The sequence below is a fragment of the Trypanosoma brucei genome, chromosome 6 (assembly GCF_000002445.2).
Source record: "Trypanosoma brucei brucei TREU927 chromosome 6, complete sequence".
Lineage (NCBI taxonomy): Eukaryota > Euglenozoa > Kinetoplastea > Trypanosomatida > Trypanosomatidae > Trypanosoma > Trypanosoma brucei.
The window spans coordinates 1,333,931-1,350,027 of NC_007279.1; the positions used below are offsets into that span (position 1 = coordinate 1,333,931).

Consider the following 16,097-nt stretch of genomic DNA (forward strand, 5'->3'; position numbering starts at 1 on the left):
TTCATTTTGTTGTCCTATTTCTTTTTTTTAAAATTATTTTCTACATCTTTATGCCTCTTATTTTCAATCAATGCCGGGGTAGTCCCTCCCCTCCCACAGTGCAAGCACTTAACAATGGTAAGTGGACCTACAGCTACTGCGGTTGTGCAACATAAGCGGATTCGTGAGGATGAAGATGACATTTTCGATGGGGAGCGGGATGATGAAATGTCAGCCGGTTGTGTTAATATGGCAAAGATATTTTTACGTACACCACCGGATCCATACGGCGGCTGTCATGCATCGGTATGGCCTCGACCTCAAGAGAACCAAAAGCAGGGGCCGGACACTGTTCCTTATGCCGCTGTTGCGGATACTCTTGCGGATATTAGCGCGGAGAGTTCAAGGTTGGAGTGCATTCGACTCCTTTCAAACTTTCTCGTGGCTGTCATACAACGCAATCCAATAGATTTGGTTCCTGTTGTTTATCTCGTAATAAACAAGCAAGGGCCAGCCCATGAGGGGATAGAACTTGGTGTCGGCGATGCTCTGCTACTGAAAGTTGTTGCGGAATGTTGTGGCATAACGGAAGCACGTGCGAAGGAGGAATATAGACAAACTGGCGACTTGGCCGAGGTGGCACAGAGCAAAAAGCGCATACAATCCACCCTTGTGAAACCCAAGCGCTTGACTGCACTAGCAGTGTTTCAGGCGTTGCGTGAAATTGCCCTCATGAGTGGGAAAGATGTGGCACGGCGCCGTGGTGACGTAATAAAGAGGCTCCTTCGTGATGCCGTGGGTCCCGAGGTCAACTTGATTGTTCGAGCTTTGCAGCAGAAGATGCGTGTGGGGCTAGCGGAGACTTCTGTTCTTGCAGCTGTCGGTTACGCCTTTGCTATGAGCAACATTGGCGTTGCAAAAATACCATCTCTTACCCCAGAACAGCTGCAAAGGGAATTAAACGTTGGTGCGGCTAATCTCACTCGTACATACAATGAAGTTCCCTGTCTTGACGTTGTTTTGGCTGCTGTGTTGCAGCACGGCCTTGAAGTGATTGTTCCGACGTCTGCGGAAGCGAATATGCATGCGCGTGCCCTCTCCGTTCGCCCCGGTATTCCAGTGAAACCGCAACTTGCCCACCCAACCAGTGGTGTAAGTGTTATTTTGGATCGATTTAATGGCAAAGCATTCACCTCTGAATACAAGTATGATGGTGAGCGGGCTCAAATTCACTATACGAGGAGTAGTGGAGTTCAGATCTTTTCACGCAACTCTGAAACAAACACGAGCAAGTACCCCGATATTATATCTATGCTTCCTGAAGCGTTTTCGGTTGACACCGTTGATTCTTTCATAATTGATGCTGAAGTGGTGGCGGTGGACAAGGTGACTGGTGCTTTACAGGCTTTTCAGGTGCTACAACATCGGGGACGGAAAAACGTTTCGTTTGACAACGTTAAGGTTCCCGTATGCGTGTTCGCTTTTGACATTTTGTACTTCAATGGTGAACCACAGATGTCGAAGACGCTTTCCCAGCGCAGAGAAGTGCTCCACACCCATTTTAAACCAGTTTCCACGAAGTTTCGGTTTGCCGAGTACCTGGACAGCAATGATGTGGATGACATTCAGGCCTTCCTGGATCGCGCCATAAGAGATGGGACGGAGGGACTTATGGTGAAGACGCTCGAAGAGGAGTCGACGTATGTGCCAGCAAAACGTTCGCACTACTGGCTGAAACTCAAAAAAGATTATATGGATGGTGTTACCGATACGCTTGACCTCGTTCCCATTGGTGCATACTACGGGAAAGGGAAACGCACCGGTGTTTTTGGTGGATTTCTTCTCGCATGCTACGACGGTGAGGGTGACGAGTATCAGAGTATATGCAAGATTGGAACTGGGTTTCAGGACGATCAGCTTGAGGCCATCACCAAATCACTCCAACCATCTATATTGGATGAACAACCGCGCTACTACCGCACTGAAGATAAGCCGGATGTGTGGTTTCAGGCATCGCAAGTGTGGGAAGTGAAGGCTGCTGATCTTTCTATATCCCCTGCCCATTTCGCTGCATATGGGTTAGTAGATGCTTCAAAGGGAATTGCACTGCGGTTTCCGCGGTTTATTCGCGTGCGTGAGGACAAGAAGGTGCATGAGGCCACATCGGCTGCACAGGTTGCAGAGATGTACCACAATCAATCGCTCGCTCAAAGGGGTGTGGGCGATATGGAGTAAGAGGCATTAGACCATATTAAGTTTTGTGCGACAGCCTCTATACAATGGTGTGATCACTGCAGAAAAATCGGAAGAATGTGCGATGCGGGTATACCCGTATTTTTATTTTCCAAGATTTAGGTGTGCTCGCTTACGAGAAGAGGGCTAAGAGACGAGGTGTGTTTAAATTTAGGCGCATGTGGATACAGGGTAGAATTACGTTAGCGAAATAATATGCGTCGGAGGTATACCCCCATTTGCACGAGGAGATGCGCCCGATGCGAACATACAATCTGTTTCTATTTTCCCTTTTTTTTTTACTGTTGTTTCTAATTTGTTATTATCCCACAGGATTCCCTAAGGCTAATATCCTCTGCCTTCTCTCTCTCTTTCGTTTTTTTGTTGTTGCTTAACTTAACAGCATATTTTCCGGTGGCGGTGGTCGATGGAAGCCAATTACTTATGGGTGTAGCACTGCGGGTCATAACATATTTTCGTAGGGGACCGCTATGGGGACACCATCGGAAGCCGTCTAAAAGGCCACGGTCGAACTCTTTTGATGTTAATAATAAAAACTGCACAAGCACCGAATATGATAAGGGCGCACTCGCAGTGAATGAAAATACAAGGGATGAGGACGAAGGTGTGACGTCCCTTTTGGCCATGCGAGTGATGAGTGGCGCTGATGGTGCCACTGAAGTCCCACTCTGTCGTGCGGTGCTTCGTGGCTCGTCTGTGGAGGGCGCTTATGGTTGTCATTATCATGCATATCCCTCCGAATCCCCACACGGCGCTCACGGGACGTCGCTCTGTTGGTCCTTAGAAAAATCATCGATCAAATTGTACGAGCTTTTGTGTCTTTGTCGGCTAGCTAATAGCTGTCGGAAGGATGTTGTACTTTTCGATGGGAGGGAGGGTTTGCTCTTTTCGTACCGTGCAACCCTTTGAGGGGACATGTTTAACATACCGGCGACCAATGCTGCCGGAAAGATACCATATTTACACACACACACACACACACGTATATATATATATATATATATATATATGCATATTGCTTTGGTGCTAGTAGGGAGTTGTTGAGTTATGGTGGCTGGGACAAGGCAGAACAAACTTGCGAGGGGCGTTTTACCGTGTGTGTGTGTGTTTGTGTGTGTCCACCACATAAATCCTATATGTTGTGTTGGTTAGCCAACCTTCAGGACGATAGTTGTGTTCTACCTTGTGGTGTGATGATGGGGTTTGCACTTTCCTTTCTCGCAAATTTCTTTGGTGTTGCTGCACTCTGGCTACAATGTGTTTTTTTTTTTCGCCCCTGACACTAAATATTGGACTCCACATCATCTTCCTTGTTCTTCGCTCCGTTTTTCAATCATCGCGGGATACTACAGGTAAGCGAAATTTCCGTCAGATCTACCCGCAAGAAGAAGAGGCAACATAGACATACACACCCGAGCAAGGGAAGTATTTGCAAAGTGATATGACTAGTATCGAGATGCAGGTGGATGTCGCTGAATTGGAAAGAAAATATGAAGCTCTGGCTAATGTAAAAGTTTTTGACGATAACGTTAGAAAAGGTGTCGATACGATCCTTGCAACGATGCCGAATCCTGACAAGCAGCACAGCCCCGAGGAGAAGGTGCGGTTATATGTCCTTCGTTGCAAGGCCTTGCTCCTGCTTCCAAGTTACTCAAAGGACTCTGAGCGGTGCTGCAGTGCTGCACTAAAGCTTCGAAACGATCGTCCTGATCTCTGGGTTTTACTCAGTGAATGCTTCACGCAGCGGGGTGCAACCAAGGAGGCATGCGAGGCATTGGATAATGCCTTGCGGCTGGACAGTCGCAATGAGAAAGCCCTCAGCCAGTATAGCCAAGTCCTCCGCATTCGCTCAGCGGACTCCAAGCTGCCACTGCAGGAGAGCAGAAAATATTTAAGTGAGGCCGTGCTGCGTGCCAAAGAGGCTGTTGCAGTGTCCCCTGCGAGTGCATCATGTTGGCACCTTTATGGTATTGCCTTACTTTCTGAAGCACTCTCGAATGGTATGAATGTTGAAGGCGCGCAGCGTTCGTTAAAAGCACTCGAGCAGGCTTCCCGGATTGAGCCCAGGGATCCTGACGTGTGCTACAACAAGGGCGCTGTTGAAGGTGTGCTTGGATACTTTGGAAGTGCGTCGTGCGACCTGCTGACGGCGCTGGAGGAGGACCCCCACCGTCTGAAAGGGGCGAGAAAGCAACTGGAGGATTACCTTTCCATAATTAGGCGTGCGATTTCAATGACTGAATCCATGCAACGAACGGGGAAGAAAGCATTTACGTCACTGGTAACCAAGCTTGCGAAACATGTAGATTCCATGACGCTGAGGGAAGCACTAGAACGGGAAACAAGTTCCTTATGTAAGGTGTCGGTGGGTGTAGTGGACGTTTTGAGCGAAACGACAATGGAGCCGATGGTTGTGCTTTCTGTCGACAGAGTCGGTGAGTTTTGTCTACTACTTTTTCACGGTATTCGCCGCGGTACCTTCAAGATGAGAGACGCCGTAGTCACTTTGACTGTCCCCAAGAGTAACCCCGTTCGTGTGACCCATGAAGTGCCTGCCATTCCTTTTTTGGATACAAGCGCGTACTCGTGCTCGTATGTGCAAGTGATCGTTGACGTTGATTCGACGATTGTTAATGGAGCACCAATTTCTTCACAGATGCGGGTGCCACCACAGGTCTCGACAAGGCTATTTATATAAGTCCGTATCGCGCCACATGTGTGCATAATCTACTGACTGTCTATCCATCTATCTATTCATCTCTTTAAGTAGAGACGTATGCAAGTGCATTGTTGAGCGCATCTCGGCTTCCTCTAATAGAAGGACAGCAGCTTTGCGCCAAACAAGGTGATTGTTGTGGACTACATATCACAAGCAGACTAAGCATAAGTGATGCATGAGAGATGGGAGATGATGATGAAGGGATGGGGCTTCTGTTGTGTACCCCCTCGTTATCTTCTTTCTCTTCTTTTAAAATTTTTTTAAAATTCACATACTTGTTTCGCTCAACTTTCTTTATGCTGCTTCCGCGGCGATACCTGTGGTTTCACCACATATTAGTTTCTTCACTTTTTTCTTTCATTTTTAATTTTAATTTTTTTAAAATAAAATTTACTAATATAGTATCTGTGACGGCAGTGTTGGTTTTGCTGTGCTTAAGGAAGTGTTTTTGTCTGATGGTTCAACGCATCCGCGTGTTGCATTGCGGGGTGGACAGTTACGGTTGCGGTCACTGTGGTGCATATTTCTGCGACAAGAGTGACGTCATCTCTCGTAATTTTAATGGGAAATTTGGTAAAGCTTATCTTGTGAGTCGTTGTTTTAACTTTTACTTCGGACCGGCAGAAGAGAAGGAGTTGATGACGGGAAAGCACATCGTGCGCGATGCTTTCTGTTCTAACTGCGATAGTTACTTTGGCTGGACGTATGACTTTGCCTACGAGGACAAGGAGCGGTACAAAGTTTCTCGGTTTGTAGTAGAGCGCCAACTCTTGCAGGCAATAGCGGCGGGGCCCGCTGCCGGCTCGTGAAAGTTAAACTGAAACACTGAGGCATGCATCATGTGCAGTTTTTGTGGAGAAAACTCTCAACTCTTTTTTTTTTGTATTTTGTTGTTCTCTTTTCCCTTTCTTGGTGTTTGGTTTTATGTCTTTAGTGCGTAATCGTTTGTTTCCTACCCTTCTCAAGGTACGTTGGGCATTGGTTTTCCTTACTGCAGTCGTTTGTTGAGGTCAGAAAAATTTTGAAAAGATACGTATAATTTATATACCTGCATCTGCATGTGTGTGCATGATGTGTGCTTTTGTTTTTTTCTTTTTTGAGGGGGGGGGGAATGAATGTGGAATGAAGGAATGTTGAGAGGCATTAACGGAAGTGTAAAAATTCTGCAACTGGGCCACTGACTCCGCCCCATACTGCCACGAAATTCAAGTTTCTCATCTCCAGCTGTGTTATTAGTTGAGTATTTAAAGAAGAAAGAAAATTCATTATCCTTGTTTGCTATTATTTCAATCTCCGGCTCCTGTTGTTGATTAGCACCAGGGTGGTATTCAGCGTGTAACCAACAATAGCAAGGTTACCGGTGATTGGCCACTGCGTTTCGTTTACGCGACCCCATGCAACTGTTCAGCCTTTTCTCCCCTTCTTCAACAGCAGCAATAAGGATCCTTTGCGGTGATTGCTCATTGTGTTGTGGCCTTTTTTTAAAAAAAATTATTTCGTGAGTGCTTTTTTTTTAAAATTCTTGTTTGTGTATACGTATGTGTATTCACTTTCTCACAGTTGGGGTTACCAAAGCCAATACCCTGTTTCTACGTTCCTTTTTATTCCTTATCTCCCAATGCATTTCGTTGAATTCTCAACGAGGAAACAGAGACTTAAGGGGAGGGGGAGGGAAATGAGAAACGGGAAGTAAAGGAAAGCAAACCAATGGTATTTCGGTTCCTTTCCTGATGATTTTCTACCTTTTTTTCGTAGCAAAATATGTTCTTGCATTTATATATTTGATGAAGGTCCTGCTTTCGCTCTGCCACAGGCCATGTTGTTGTGCCAGTCATTTCATCGTCTGTTCAGCACATACAAATCTTTCTCCTCTACATGTTTGTTCGTGCCCGCTCCAACCTTAACGTTTTCCATTTTATTATCATTATTAGGGCTTGCAATTGCTCAAGTGCACACACAAATCACCTAGAAAAAAGGTAGAGGTATTTAAGTAGTTTGTATACGTGTCGTTGTTGCTTTCTTTTTTAAAGATCCATGAGCAACCCTTGGAACGCAAAGCTAGTGGAGGAGCTTCTCTTTCGTCAATATGAAAAAGGCGAGGACGTGTCAATGCTGCTCCCCCCACCACCTGCATTATCGGTTGATCAATACCTGAAGGAATACGAGCAGAGCACCAAAGTTCTCTTCGCATATGTTCGGAATGGTCCAGCCAATGCTCTCACGCCGCAGAATATCAATAACCCAAGGATGTACGGTGGTACCCCAACGAAGGGCTCGTCTTCCATGCAACGTACAGGTAACCAAGGAGGTGCGACATGCGCAACAACATCATCATCCTCGGCATGTGGTGTGGATTCTAAGGCACAAATGCAACGCCATCCTCGAGGGTTGGATGGCTCCCAATCCGCTGCACCATCTCTTCCCCTCACAGCGGGAGACGCTGCAGCGGGACAGGGAAGCATGGCCCCACCAGAACATATAAGGAAGCGCATTGAGTGGCCCGCCACTGTGCCCACCAACTCCGCGTTAAAAAGCAACAGCCGCTCAAGGGTAGCGAATTTAACCACAAAAAGAGTAGCAGCACAGGAGAGAGTGGACCCGGATCTCATATTTATGCAAAACCCTGAGGAGTTGCCGCTTCATACGATCTTTGCTAAGTATCCCAAGGCCGTCGAATCCATTGCGGCCCTTCGTGGTGGTAGCGGTGATTGGCGTGAGGATACTTTTACAGAAGAGGAAGAAATCCTTTACAAGCGCGAGCTGCGTTACAGTCACATGGGACCAAGTCAATGTGGTTTCTTCCGTTCAAACTTGATTCAAAGGTGATACCCAGTGACAAAAGTGTACTTTGTTCAAATTTTGTATTTTTAGATGGTTTTGAAGAAGTTTTGTGGCGCCTTTGCTCTTTCAAAGAGCGCAGATCGGTTTTACTCTCACTTCCCCTTGTCTTTCTTTCTTCAACTTATTCGCTCTCTTTCTCCGTTGCTGACCGGACCACTCATATAACAAGGGTGACTGCAACTACTGGAGCGGTTCCGTGTGATGAGTATCGGCGTCAGGCGTGATCATTTGTATTCCGTAGACGCATCAGCAGTGGGTTGTGTTTCACTACTTGTCTGACCCACTTGGTGTGTATGACTTGTTGGTATTCTTTTTTTTTCTTCTTTTACTTAATTTTGGACATTCGCTGTGCGTGAACTGTGCTAGGCTGCTGAAGCCGTGATGCCGTACCCATTGGGGTCGTCTCTTTGGGTCAAGTGCGACGACGGAGAGTGGTGGCCCGCTACCGTCCGTGAAGTGGAGACTGAGTTGCTTCTCAGCATGGGTAGTGAATACGACACCTGCATTGAATTCTATCATGACCCAGGAAACTTTTATCCACTAGACTCTACTAGCGGAGGCGTGCGACTTCTACACCTTGCAGTCGAGGAAAGAGACAAGGATGAGCAGCGCCTGTTTAATGTGAGTGCGACGAAGGAGGCCGTAAGGCGGTTACTTGAGGAACGCAGCGGCACACCCACGGCGTCTCCCACCGAAGATTCGCAACCTTACAGTGCAGCGGAAATGCGATATATGAGGTCCCTTGTAGATTCAGTGAGCCCAGATTCTGCCGCTGTGATGCAAAATTCGTTAAAGCAAGAGGGGGTGAATATTTCTAGAAGGAACATCCGGCGTGTGGCAAGGAAGGAACGTTCTAGCAAGTCAAAGGTTTCGCGTTCGCGCACTTCCGTGGAGGAACGGAGCACAGTACGGTTGACAAGTAGCCTGGGTTCGACACAAAGTAGTAAAAGTACCAATCCAACACCCCCATTATCTTGTGGTAGGTCTTCTTCCTCGTGGAGAAGGAGGTCTGGGGGGCGTGGTGGAGTAGAAGTGTATGGGGAGTGTGTGTTTCAGGAGGCTGTCGATGCCGCTACGTTGGATGTACTACGTGCTGAAGTCTTCGGAAATCCTGACCGGTTCGTTCTTTCACCCTTGTACCGCTTCCTTGATGTGTTAGGCGCGGTGTCAGTCGAGGGTGAAAGCATAGAAACAACACTTCCATCCCCAGCGGCAGTAAACGAAGAGCCACCTCAGGGGTTTTCCCCTTCTCGGCGTGTTCTTCTGGTTCCTCTGTCATCGTCGTCTTACAACCACACGGATGGCTGGTTGGAGTCTTTCGAGTTTGAGAATAAGAGAATAGCCATGGAACTGTTTGTGAACGGTTTGAAGGTTGTCACCCCTCCCAACCCGTCGGTACCCTCTGGGAGGGAAAGTGTGGCCGTAAAAACGACACCTGTTGCGGATATAACGGAAATGGTCTCGGGGAAAGAGTTGTTTTCACTGCGTGTGCACTTTACAGGACTCATGGAGGATGCGACGTTGTGGGAAGGTTATATCGTTGCTGTTTACGTGGAGCGCACCGGCGTTGATTTGCTAGCCGAGCGAATTGTCTCCAACTACCATTCGTCGCCAGCGCAACGGGAGGTTGAAGGTGTTGTTGATGTGCAGGTTAGGGCCGTCTGTCCCATAACTGCGCTGCCACTAAGTGTTCCTGTTCGTGCCTGTGGTTGTGAGCACGTTCAGTGCATTGAATTACAGGCCGTGCTGATGCACTGCGATCGTACAAATGTGTGGAACTGCCCGCTTTGCTGGGCGCCCATGACACCAGAAACTATTGCAGTGAATTATAGGTTAAAAGAGTGGTTGGACAGTAACAGATCACGCGTAAATAAGGTAGATTTCATCGTTGAAACCCCTCCTGGTCGGAACCTGAACGTCGTTTGGAGGAAGAACGAACCGAGAAAGATTGACAACATCGAAACGCTTGAGTAGCGTGTACGCACCTTCCACATGTTCACTTTTGTATTTCGAGTGGAATAATGTCAAATAAAAACGAAACAAACTGAGGGGGGGGGGAAATAACTTGAAGCACGCATTACGCCACGGCTTGGCGCGGCTATTCGGGTTGCCATTCACGGAATTAGTAAAATATTTAAATAATGCAGGAAAAACAAAACAAAAACACGCAGCTTCACTCTATGCATACCACAAAAGACGAACTCTTTTCTTTACTCACCGTTCTCAACTCAAAATAAAGAAAAAAAACACATGAAAAAGGCAGATATAAAAAAGGAAGCGCATGGACCCAATGGGGTCCCAACATTGGTATTAAAACCACTGTCAAACGACTATGTTGTCACCATCCGCTCCATGAAAGTAAAGCACTATTTACTTGTTCGTAAGAAAAAGTCAGTTATAAGGAAAAAACTAATCCACATGCAAATCTGTGGCGCACCGCGACATTATAACATTCGCAAAAAACACGATATGGAAAAAAACAATTAAGCAACAATATGAAACGGAGATATTATCGCAACATAACAGGAATCAAGTTTCTATCCGTCTCAAACCACTTCCACTCGCTTAAAAAAAGGTAGAAAACCAAAAAGGATATGGGTAAAGAAAAGAAATGAAATAAAATTAACACACAACAACGAAAACAAATAATAATAAATAAAATTAATGAAACAACAACAGCAAAAATGTAATGAAAAAAAAAAAATAAAAGTTTTCACCTTACTTTGCTCTTTTCCTCTCAATTCCTCTCCCTGTCGGATGTACCATTAGTTTAAAGCTACTTCGCGTATACACCTCAGTGTACCCCTATTTCGTTTGCTCTACTCCGCAAGGTTCTACATCAATCCTACCGCCCTTGTTTCGTGAAAGGTGATGTCCGTGCGCCAGATATTCTTCACGTCGGAGCATGTGAGTGAAGGTCACCCCGATAAACTATGCGATCAGGTGTCGGATGCCGTACTGGATGCATGCCTTGAGCAGGACCCGCTCTCTAAGGTTGCATGCGAGACGTGCTCAAAGACGGGGATGGTGCTTGTGTTTGGTGAGATCACAACGAAGGCTGTGATTGACTACCAGAAGGTCGTACGTGACACGGTTAAGGAGATCGGCTTCGATAACACTGAGAAGGGGTTGGACTACCGTTCACTGAACCTGCTTGTGGCCGTTGAGCAACAATCACCCGATATTTACCAGGGCCTCGGTGACTTTGGCGGGGAGAACCTCGGTGCTGGAGACCAGGGCATGATGTTTGGTTATGCGACGAATGAGACGGAGACACTAATGCCACTCTCTTACGAACTTGCGCGCGGTCTTGCAATGACATACAGCGAGTTGCGACGCAATGGTGGTCTTCCGTGGGCGCGCCCCGACGCTAAGACGCAAGTGACAGTGCAGTACGAATATGACACCCGCGGTGGCAAGCAGTTGCTGACACCTAAGCGAGTGGCTGTGATTCTTGTTTCTGCCCAGCATGACGACGGTGTGTCAAATGAAACCATCCGCGAGGACCTGGTGAAGAAGGTAATCAGCACCACCATTCCCGCGAAGTTCCTCGATGAGAACACCAAATATCACTTGAACCCATCTGGGCGTTTCGTCATCGGTGGCCCACATGGTGACGCTGGGTTAACTGGTCGCAAGATAATTGTTGACACGTATGGCGGTTGGGGTGCCCATGGTGGTGGCGCGTTTTCTGGCAAGGATCCCTCGAAGGTGGACCGGTCGGCAGCGTATGCTGCTCGCTGGATTGCGAAGTCTCTGGTGGCCGCAGGTCTTGCAGATCGGTGCCTTGTACAACTTTCGTACGCCATTGGAGTTGCGGAACCGCTCAATATCCATGTCGACACATATGGCACTGGTAAGCGCGATGACGAGTATATATTGGGTATTGTGCAGAAAAACTTCCGACTGCGCCCGTACGACATAATCAAGGAACTTGATCTTCGTCGGCCGATATACCGCCAGACTGCCTGTTTCGGGCACTTTGGGCGTGTGGACACGAACGGGAAGGGAGGATTCACGTGGGAGGTGCCCAAAACACTAGAGGGTCTTAGTGACGTGCAGTAGTGTGTACTGCGCACGAATAATCAGGCACACCTCCTTGCCCATCCTCACTGTTTGCGAGTAACTGCTCGCTTCCCGCCGAGTGGGTTCCTGTTGGTAACAACACCCGCCTTCGCTTATTTTTCGTTGTTACGTGATGTCATGTACTTGGCGATGTTGTGCATAAGGGAGTGGAGTAAGTAATAACAGTAGACAGGAGGTGGACGTTGCAATTAAATTGTTTGACAAGTGTGAGGGTAGAGGGGGAAAGAATATATATATATATATATATATAACATATACCTATTTATTATTTTTAGGTATGCTATTTCGTACACTAACGCTGTACTTTAATTCCTGGTATTTCCCACATATTGTTTCTCGGATGCGGTTTGCTCCTCATTCTTTACCTTTTTTGTTTTCTTTCGTTTTTACTCCATCATATGTTACCTTGACTGTAAACGTGTTGTTGTAAGTACTGTGACCTGTTAGCGTTACGTTTCAACTTTTTTCCCCTGCCTTACTGGGAGGTAAGTGTGATAACGACAGCAAGTGGGTACCATTATGATTGTAATTGTAAGAAATATTATTTCTGTTACATCAACCTTTGTCATTTAACTGTCACTCACGTATGGTAAGTCCTACGGTCTGTCGCCGGGGCTTTGCTTACCGTTCGTTGCTCTATCCGCTGCTGCGCACATGTAGTGAAGTACCTCGTTGTAACTGTAGTAAATAGCTAATCTCCTATGTCTCCTTATTATTGTCCTTCTTTCTTCTCTTCTCTTTTGTTTTTTTTTTACCCTCAATTCCTCTCCCTGTCGGATGTACCATTAGTTTAAAGCTACTTCGCGTATACACCTCAGTGTACCCCTATTTCGTTTGCTCTACTCCGCAAGGTTCTACATCAATCCTACCGCCCTTGTTTCGTGAAAGGTGATGTCCGTGCGCCAGATATTCTTCACGTCGGAGCATGTGAGTGAAGGTCACCCCGATAAACTATGCGATCAGGTGTCGGATGCCGTACTGGATGCATGCCTTGAGCAGGACCCGCTCTCTAAGGTTGCATGCGAGACGTGCTCAAAGACGGGGATGGTGCTTGTGTTTGGTGAGATCACAACGAAGGCTGTGATTGACTACCAGAAGGTCGTACGTGACACGGTTAAGGAGATCGGCTTCGATAACACTGAGAAGGGGTTGGACTACCGTTCACTGAACCTGCTTGTGGCCGTTGAGCAACAATCACCCGATATTTACCAGGGCCTCGGTGACTTTGGCGGGGAGAACCTCGGTGCTGGAGACCAGGGCATGATGTTTGGTTATGCGACGAATGAGACGGAGACACTAATGCCACTCTCTTACGAACTTGCGCGCGGTCTTGCAATGACATACAGCGAGTTGCGACGCAATGGTGGTCTTCCGTGGGCGCGCCCCGACGCTAAGACGCAAGTGACAGTGCAGTACGAATATGACACCCGCGGTGGCAAGCAGTTGCTGACACCTAAGCGAGTGGCTGTGATTCTTGTTTCTGCCCAGCATGACGACGGTGTGTCAAATGAAACCATCCGCGAGGACCTGGTGAAGAAGGTAATCAGCACCACCATTCCCGCGAAGTTCCTCGATGAGAACACCAAATATCACTTGAACCCATCTGGGCGTTTTGTCATCGGTGGCCCACATGGTGACGCTGGGTTAACTGGTCGCAAGATAATTGTTGACACGTATGGCGGTTGGGGTGCCCATGGTGGTGGCGCGTTTTCTGGCAAGGATCCCTCGAAGGTGGACCGGTCGGCAGCGTATGCTGCTCGCTGGATTGCAAAGTCTCTGGTGGCCGCAGGTCTTGCAGATCGGTGCCTTGTACAACTTTCGTACGCCATTGGAGTTGCGGAACCGCTCAATATCCATGTCGACACATATGGCACTGGTAAGCGCGATGACGAGTATATATTGGGTATTGTGCAGAAAAACTTCCGACTGCGCCCGTACGACATAATCAAGGAACTTGATCTTCGTCGGCCGATATACCGCCAGACTGCCTGTTTCGGGCACTTTGGGCGTGTGGACACGAACGGGAAGGGAGGATTCACGTGGGAGGTGCCCAAAACACTAGAGGGTCTTAGTGACGTGCAGTAGTGTGTACTGCGCACGAATAATCAGGCACACCTCCTTGCCCATCCTCACTGTTTGCGAGTAACTGCTCGCTTCCCGCCGAGTGGGTTCCTGTTGGTAACAACACCCGCCTTCGCTTATTTTTCGTTGTTACGTGATGTCATGTACTTGGCGATGTTGTGCATAAGGGAGTGGAGTAAGTAATAACAGTAGACAGGAGGTGGACGTTGCAATTAAATTGTTTGACAAGTGTGAGGGTAGAGGGGGAAAGAATATATATATATATATATATAACATATACCTATTTATTATTTTTAGGTATGCTATTTCGTACACTAACGCTGTACTTTAATTCCTGGTATTTCCCACATATTGTTTCTCGGATGCGGTTTGCTCCTCATTCTTTACCTTTTTTGTTTTCTTTCGTTTTTACTCCATCATATGTTACCTTGACTGTAAACGTGTTGTTGTAAGTACTGTGACCTGTTAGCGTTACGTTTCAACTTTTTTCCCCTGCCTTACTGGGAGGTAAGTGTGATAACGACAGCAAGTGGGTACCATTATGATTGTAATTGTAAGAAATATTATTTCTGTTACATCAACCTTTGTCATTTAACTGTCACTCACGTATGGTAAGTCCTACGGTCTGTCGCCGGGGCTTTGCTTACCGTTCGTTGCTCTATCCGCTGCTGCGCACATGTGGTGAAGTACCTCGTTGTAACTGTAGTAAATAGCTAATCTCCTATGTCTCCTTATTATTGTCCTTCTTTCTTCTCTTCTCTTTTGTTTTTTTTTTTTACCCTCAATTCCTCTCCCTGTCGGATGTACCATTAGTTTAAAGCTACTTCGCGTATACACCTCAGTGTACCCCTATTTCGTTTGCTCTACTCCGCAAGGTTCTACATCAATCCTACCGCCCTTGTTTCGTGAAAGGTGATGTCCGTGCGCCAGATATTCTTCACGTCGGAGCATGTGAGTGAAGGTCACCCCGATAAACTATGCGATCAGGTGTCGGATGCCGTACTGGATGCATGCCTTGAGCAGGACCCGCTCTCTAAGGTTGCATGCGAGACGTGCTCAAAGACGGGGATGGTGCTTGTGTTTGGTGAGATCACAACGAAGGCTGTGATTGACTACCAGAAGGTCGTACGTGACACGGTTAAGGAGATCGGCTTCGATAACACTGAGAAGGGGTTGGACTACCGTTCACTGAACCTGCTTGTGGCCGTTGAGCAACAATCACCCGATATTTACCAGGGCCTCGGTGACTTTGGCGGGGAGAACCTCGGTGCTGGAGACCAGGGCATGATGTTTGGTTATGCGACGAATGAGACGGAGACACTAATGCCACTCTCTTACGAACTTGCGCGCGGTCTTGCAATGACATACAGCGAGTTGCGACGCAATGGTGGTCTTCCGTGGGCGCGCCCCGACGCTAAGACGCAAGTGACAGTGCAGTACGAATATGACACCCGCGGTGGCAAGCAGTTGCTGACACCTAAGCGAGTGGCTGTGATTCTTGTTTCTGCCCAGCATGACGACGGTGTGTCAAATGAAACCATCCGCGAGGACCTGGTGAAGAAGGTAATCAGCACCACCATTCCCGCGAAGTTCCTCGATGAGAACACCAAATATCACTTGAACCCATCTGGGCGTTTCGTCATCGGTGGCCCACATGGTGACGCTGGGTTAACTGGTCGCAAGATAATTGTCGACACGTATGGCGGTTGGGGTGCCCATGGTGGTGGCGCGTTTTCTGGCAAGGATCCCTCGAAGGTGGACCGGTCGGCAGCGTATGCTGCTCGCTGGATTGCGAAGTCTCTGGTGGCCGCAGGTCTTGCAGATCGGTGCCTTGTACAACTTTCGTACGCCATTGGAGTTGCGGAACCGCTCAATATCCATGTCGACACATATGGCACTGGTAAGCGCGATGACGAGTATATATTGGGTATTGTGCAGAAAAACTTCCGACTGCGCCCGTACGACATAATCAAGGAACTTGATCTTCGTCGGCCGATATACCGCCAGACTGCCTGTTTCGGGCACTTTGGGCGTGTGGACACGAACGGGAAGGGAGGATTCACGTGGGAGGTGCCCAAAACACTAGAGGGTCTTAGTGACGTGCAGTAGTGTGTACTGCGCACGAATAATCAGGCAC

General features: G+C 47.6%; 9 protein-coding genes across 9 annotated transcripts, besides 11 other annotated features; all 9 read left to right on the plus strand.

The window, feature by feature from the left end:
• Positions 1 to 5,032: part of a sequence feature (sequence corresponds to BAC RPCI93-26G9) that runs on past the window's edge.
• On the plus strand, positions 115 to 2,214 carry Tb927.6.4780 (DNA ligase I, putative; the record flags this gene model as incomplete). Its single annotated transcript, XM_840502.1, has 1 exon — positions 115 to 2,214. One exon carries the CDS (start codon positions 115 to 117, stop codon positions 2,212 to 2,214), a length of 2,100 nt encoding a protein of 699 aa, XP_845595.1.
• Positions 2,656 to 3,141, plus strand: Tb927.6.4790 (hypothetical protein, conserved; the record flags this gene model as incomplete). Its single annotated transcript, XM_840503.1, has 1 exon — positions 2,656 to 3,141. One exon carries the CDS (start codon positions 2,656 to 2,658, stop codon positions 3,139 to 3,141), a length of 486 nt encoding a protein of 161 aa, XP_845596.1.
• Positions 3,195 to 3,214: a microsatellite.
• Positions 3,216 to 3,248: a microsatellite.
• Positions 3,327 to 3,350: a microsatellite.
• Positions 3,674 to 4,930, plus strand: Tb927.6.4800 (hypothetical protein, conserved; the record flags this gene model as incomplete). Its single annotated transcript, XM_840504.1, has 1 exon — positions 3,674 to 4,930. The coding sequence occupies one exon, from the start codon at positions 3,674 to 3,676 to the stop codon at positions 4,928 to 4,930; it is 1,257 nt and encodes a 418-aa protein (XP_845597.1).
• Positions 5,033 to 16,097: part of a sequence feature (sequence corresponds to BAC RPCI93-30P15) that runs on past the window's edge.
• Positions 5,199 to 5,219: a sequence feature (AT_rich).
• Positions 5,311 to 5,352: a sequence feature (AT_rich).
• On the plus strand, positions 5,407 to 5,760 carry Tb927.6.4810 (zinc-binding protein (Yippee), putative; the record flags this gene model as incomplete). The annotated part of the gene is made up of 1 exon (XM_840505.1): positions 5,407 to 5,760. The coding sequence occupies one exon, from the start codon at positions 5,407 to 5,409 to the stop codon at positions 5,758 to 5,760; it is 354 nt and encodes a 117-aa protein (XP_845598.1).
• Positions 6,428 to 6,448: a sequence feature (AT_rich).
• Positions 6,986 to 7,777, plus strand: Tb927.6.4820 (hypothetical protein, conserved; the record flags this gene model as incomplete). Its single annotated transcript, XM_840506.1, has 1 exon — positions 6,986 to 7,777. One exon carries the CDS (start codon positions 6,986 to 6,988, stop codon positions 7,775 to 7,777), a length of 792 nt encoding a protein of 263 aa, XP_845599.1.
• On the plus strand, positions 8,174 to 9,766 carry Tb927.6.4830 (hypothetical protein, conserved; the record flags this gene model as incomplete). The annotated part of the gene is made up of 1 exon (XM_840507.1): positions 8,174 to 9,766. One exon carries the CDS (start codon positions 8,174 to 8,176, stop codon positions 9,764 to 9,766), a length of 1,593 nt encoding a protein of 530 aa, XP_845600.1.
• Positions 10,392 to 10,503: a sequence feature (A-rich).
• On the plus strand, positions 10,664 to 11,857 carry Tb927.6.4840 (S-adenosylmethionine synthetase, putative; the record flags this gene model as incomplete). The annotated part of the gene is made up of 1 exon (XM_840508.1): positions 10,664 to 11,857. One exon carries the CDS (start codon positions 10,664 to 10,666, stop codon positions 11,855 to 11,857), a length of 1,194 nt encoding a protein of 397 aa, XP_845601.1.
• Positions 12,106 to 12,135: a microsatellite.
• Positions 12,770 to 13,963, plus strand: Tb927.6.4850 (S-adenosylmethionine synthetase, putative; the record flags this gene model as incomplete). Its single annotated transcript, XM_840509.1, has 1 exon — positions 12,770 to 13,963. The coding sequence occupies one exon, from the start codon at positions 12,770 to 12,772 to the stop codon at positions 13,961 to 13,963; it is 1,194 nt and encodes a 397-aa protein (XP_845602.1).
• Positions 14,212 to 14,239: a microsatellite.
• Positions 14,876 to 16,069, plus strand: Tb927.6.4860 (S-adenosylmethionine synthetase, putative; the record flags this gene model as incomplete). The annotated part of the gene is made up of 1 exon (XM_840510.1): positions 14,876 to 16,069. The coding sequence occupies one exon, from the start codon at positions 14,876 to 14,878 to the stop codon at positions 16,067 to 16,069; it is 1,194 nt and encodes a 397-aa protein (XP_845603.1).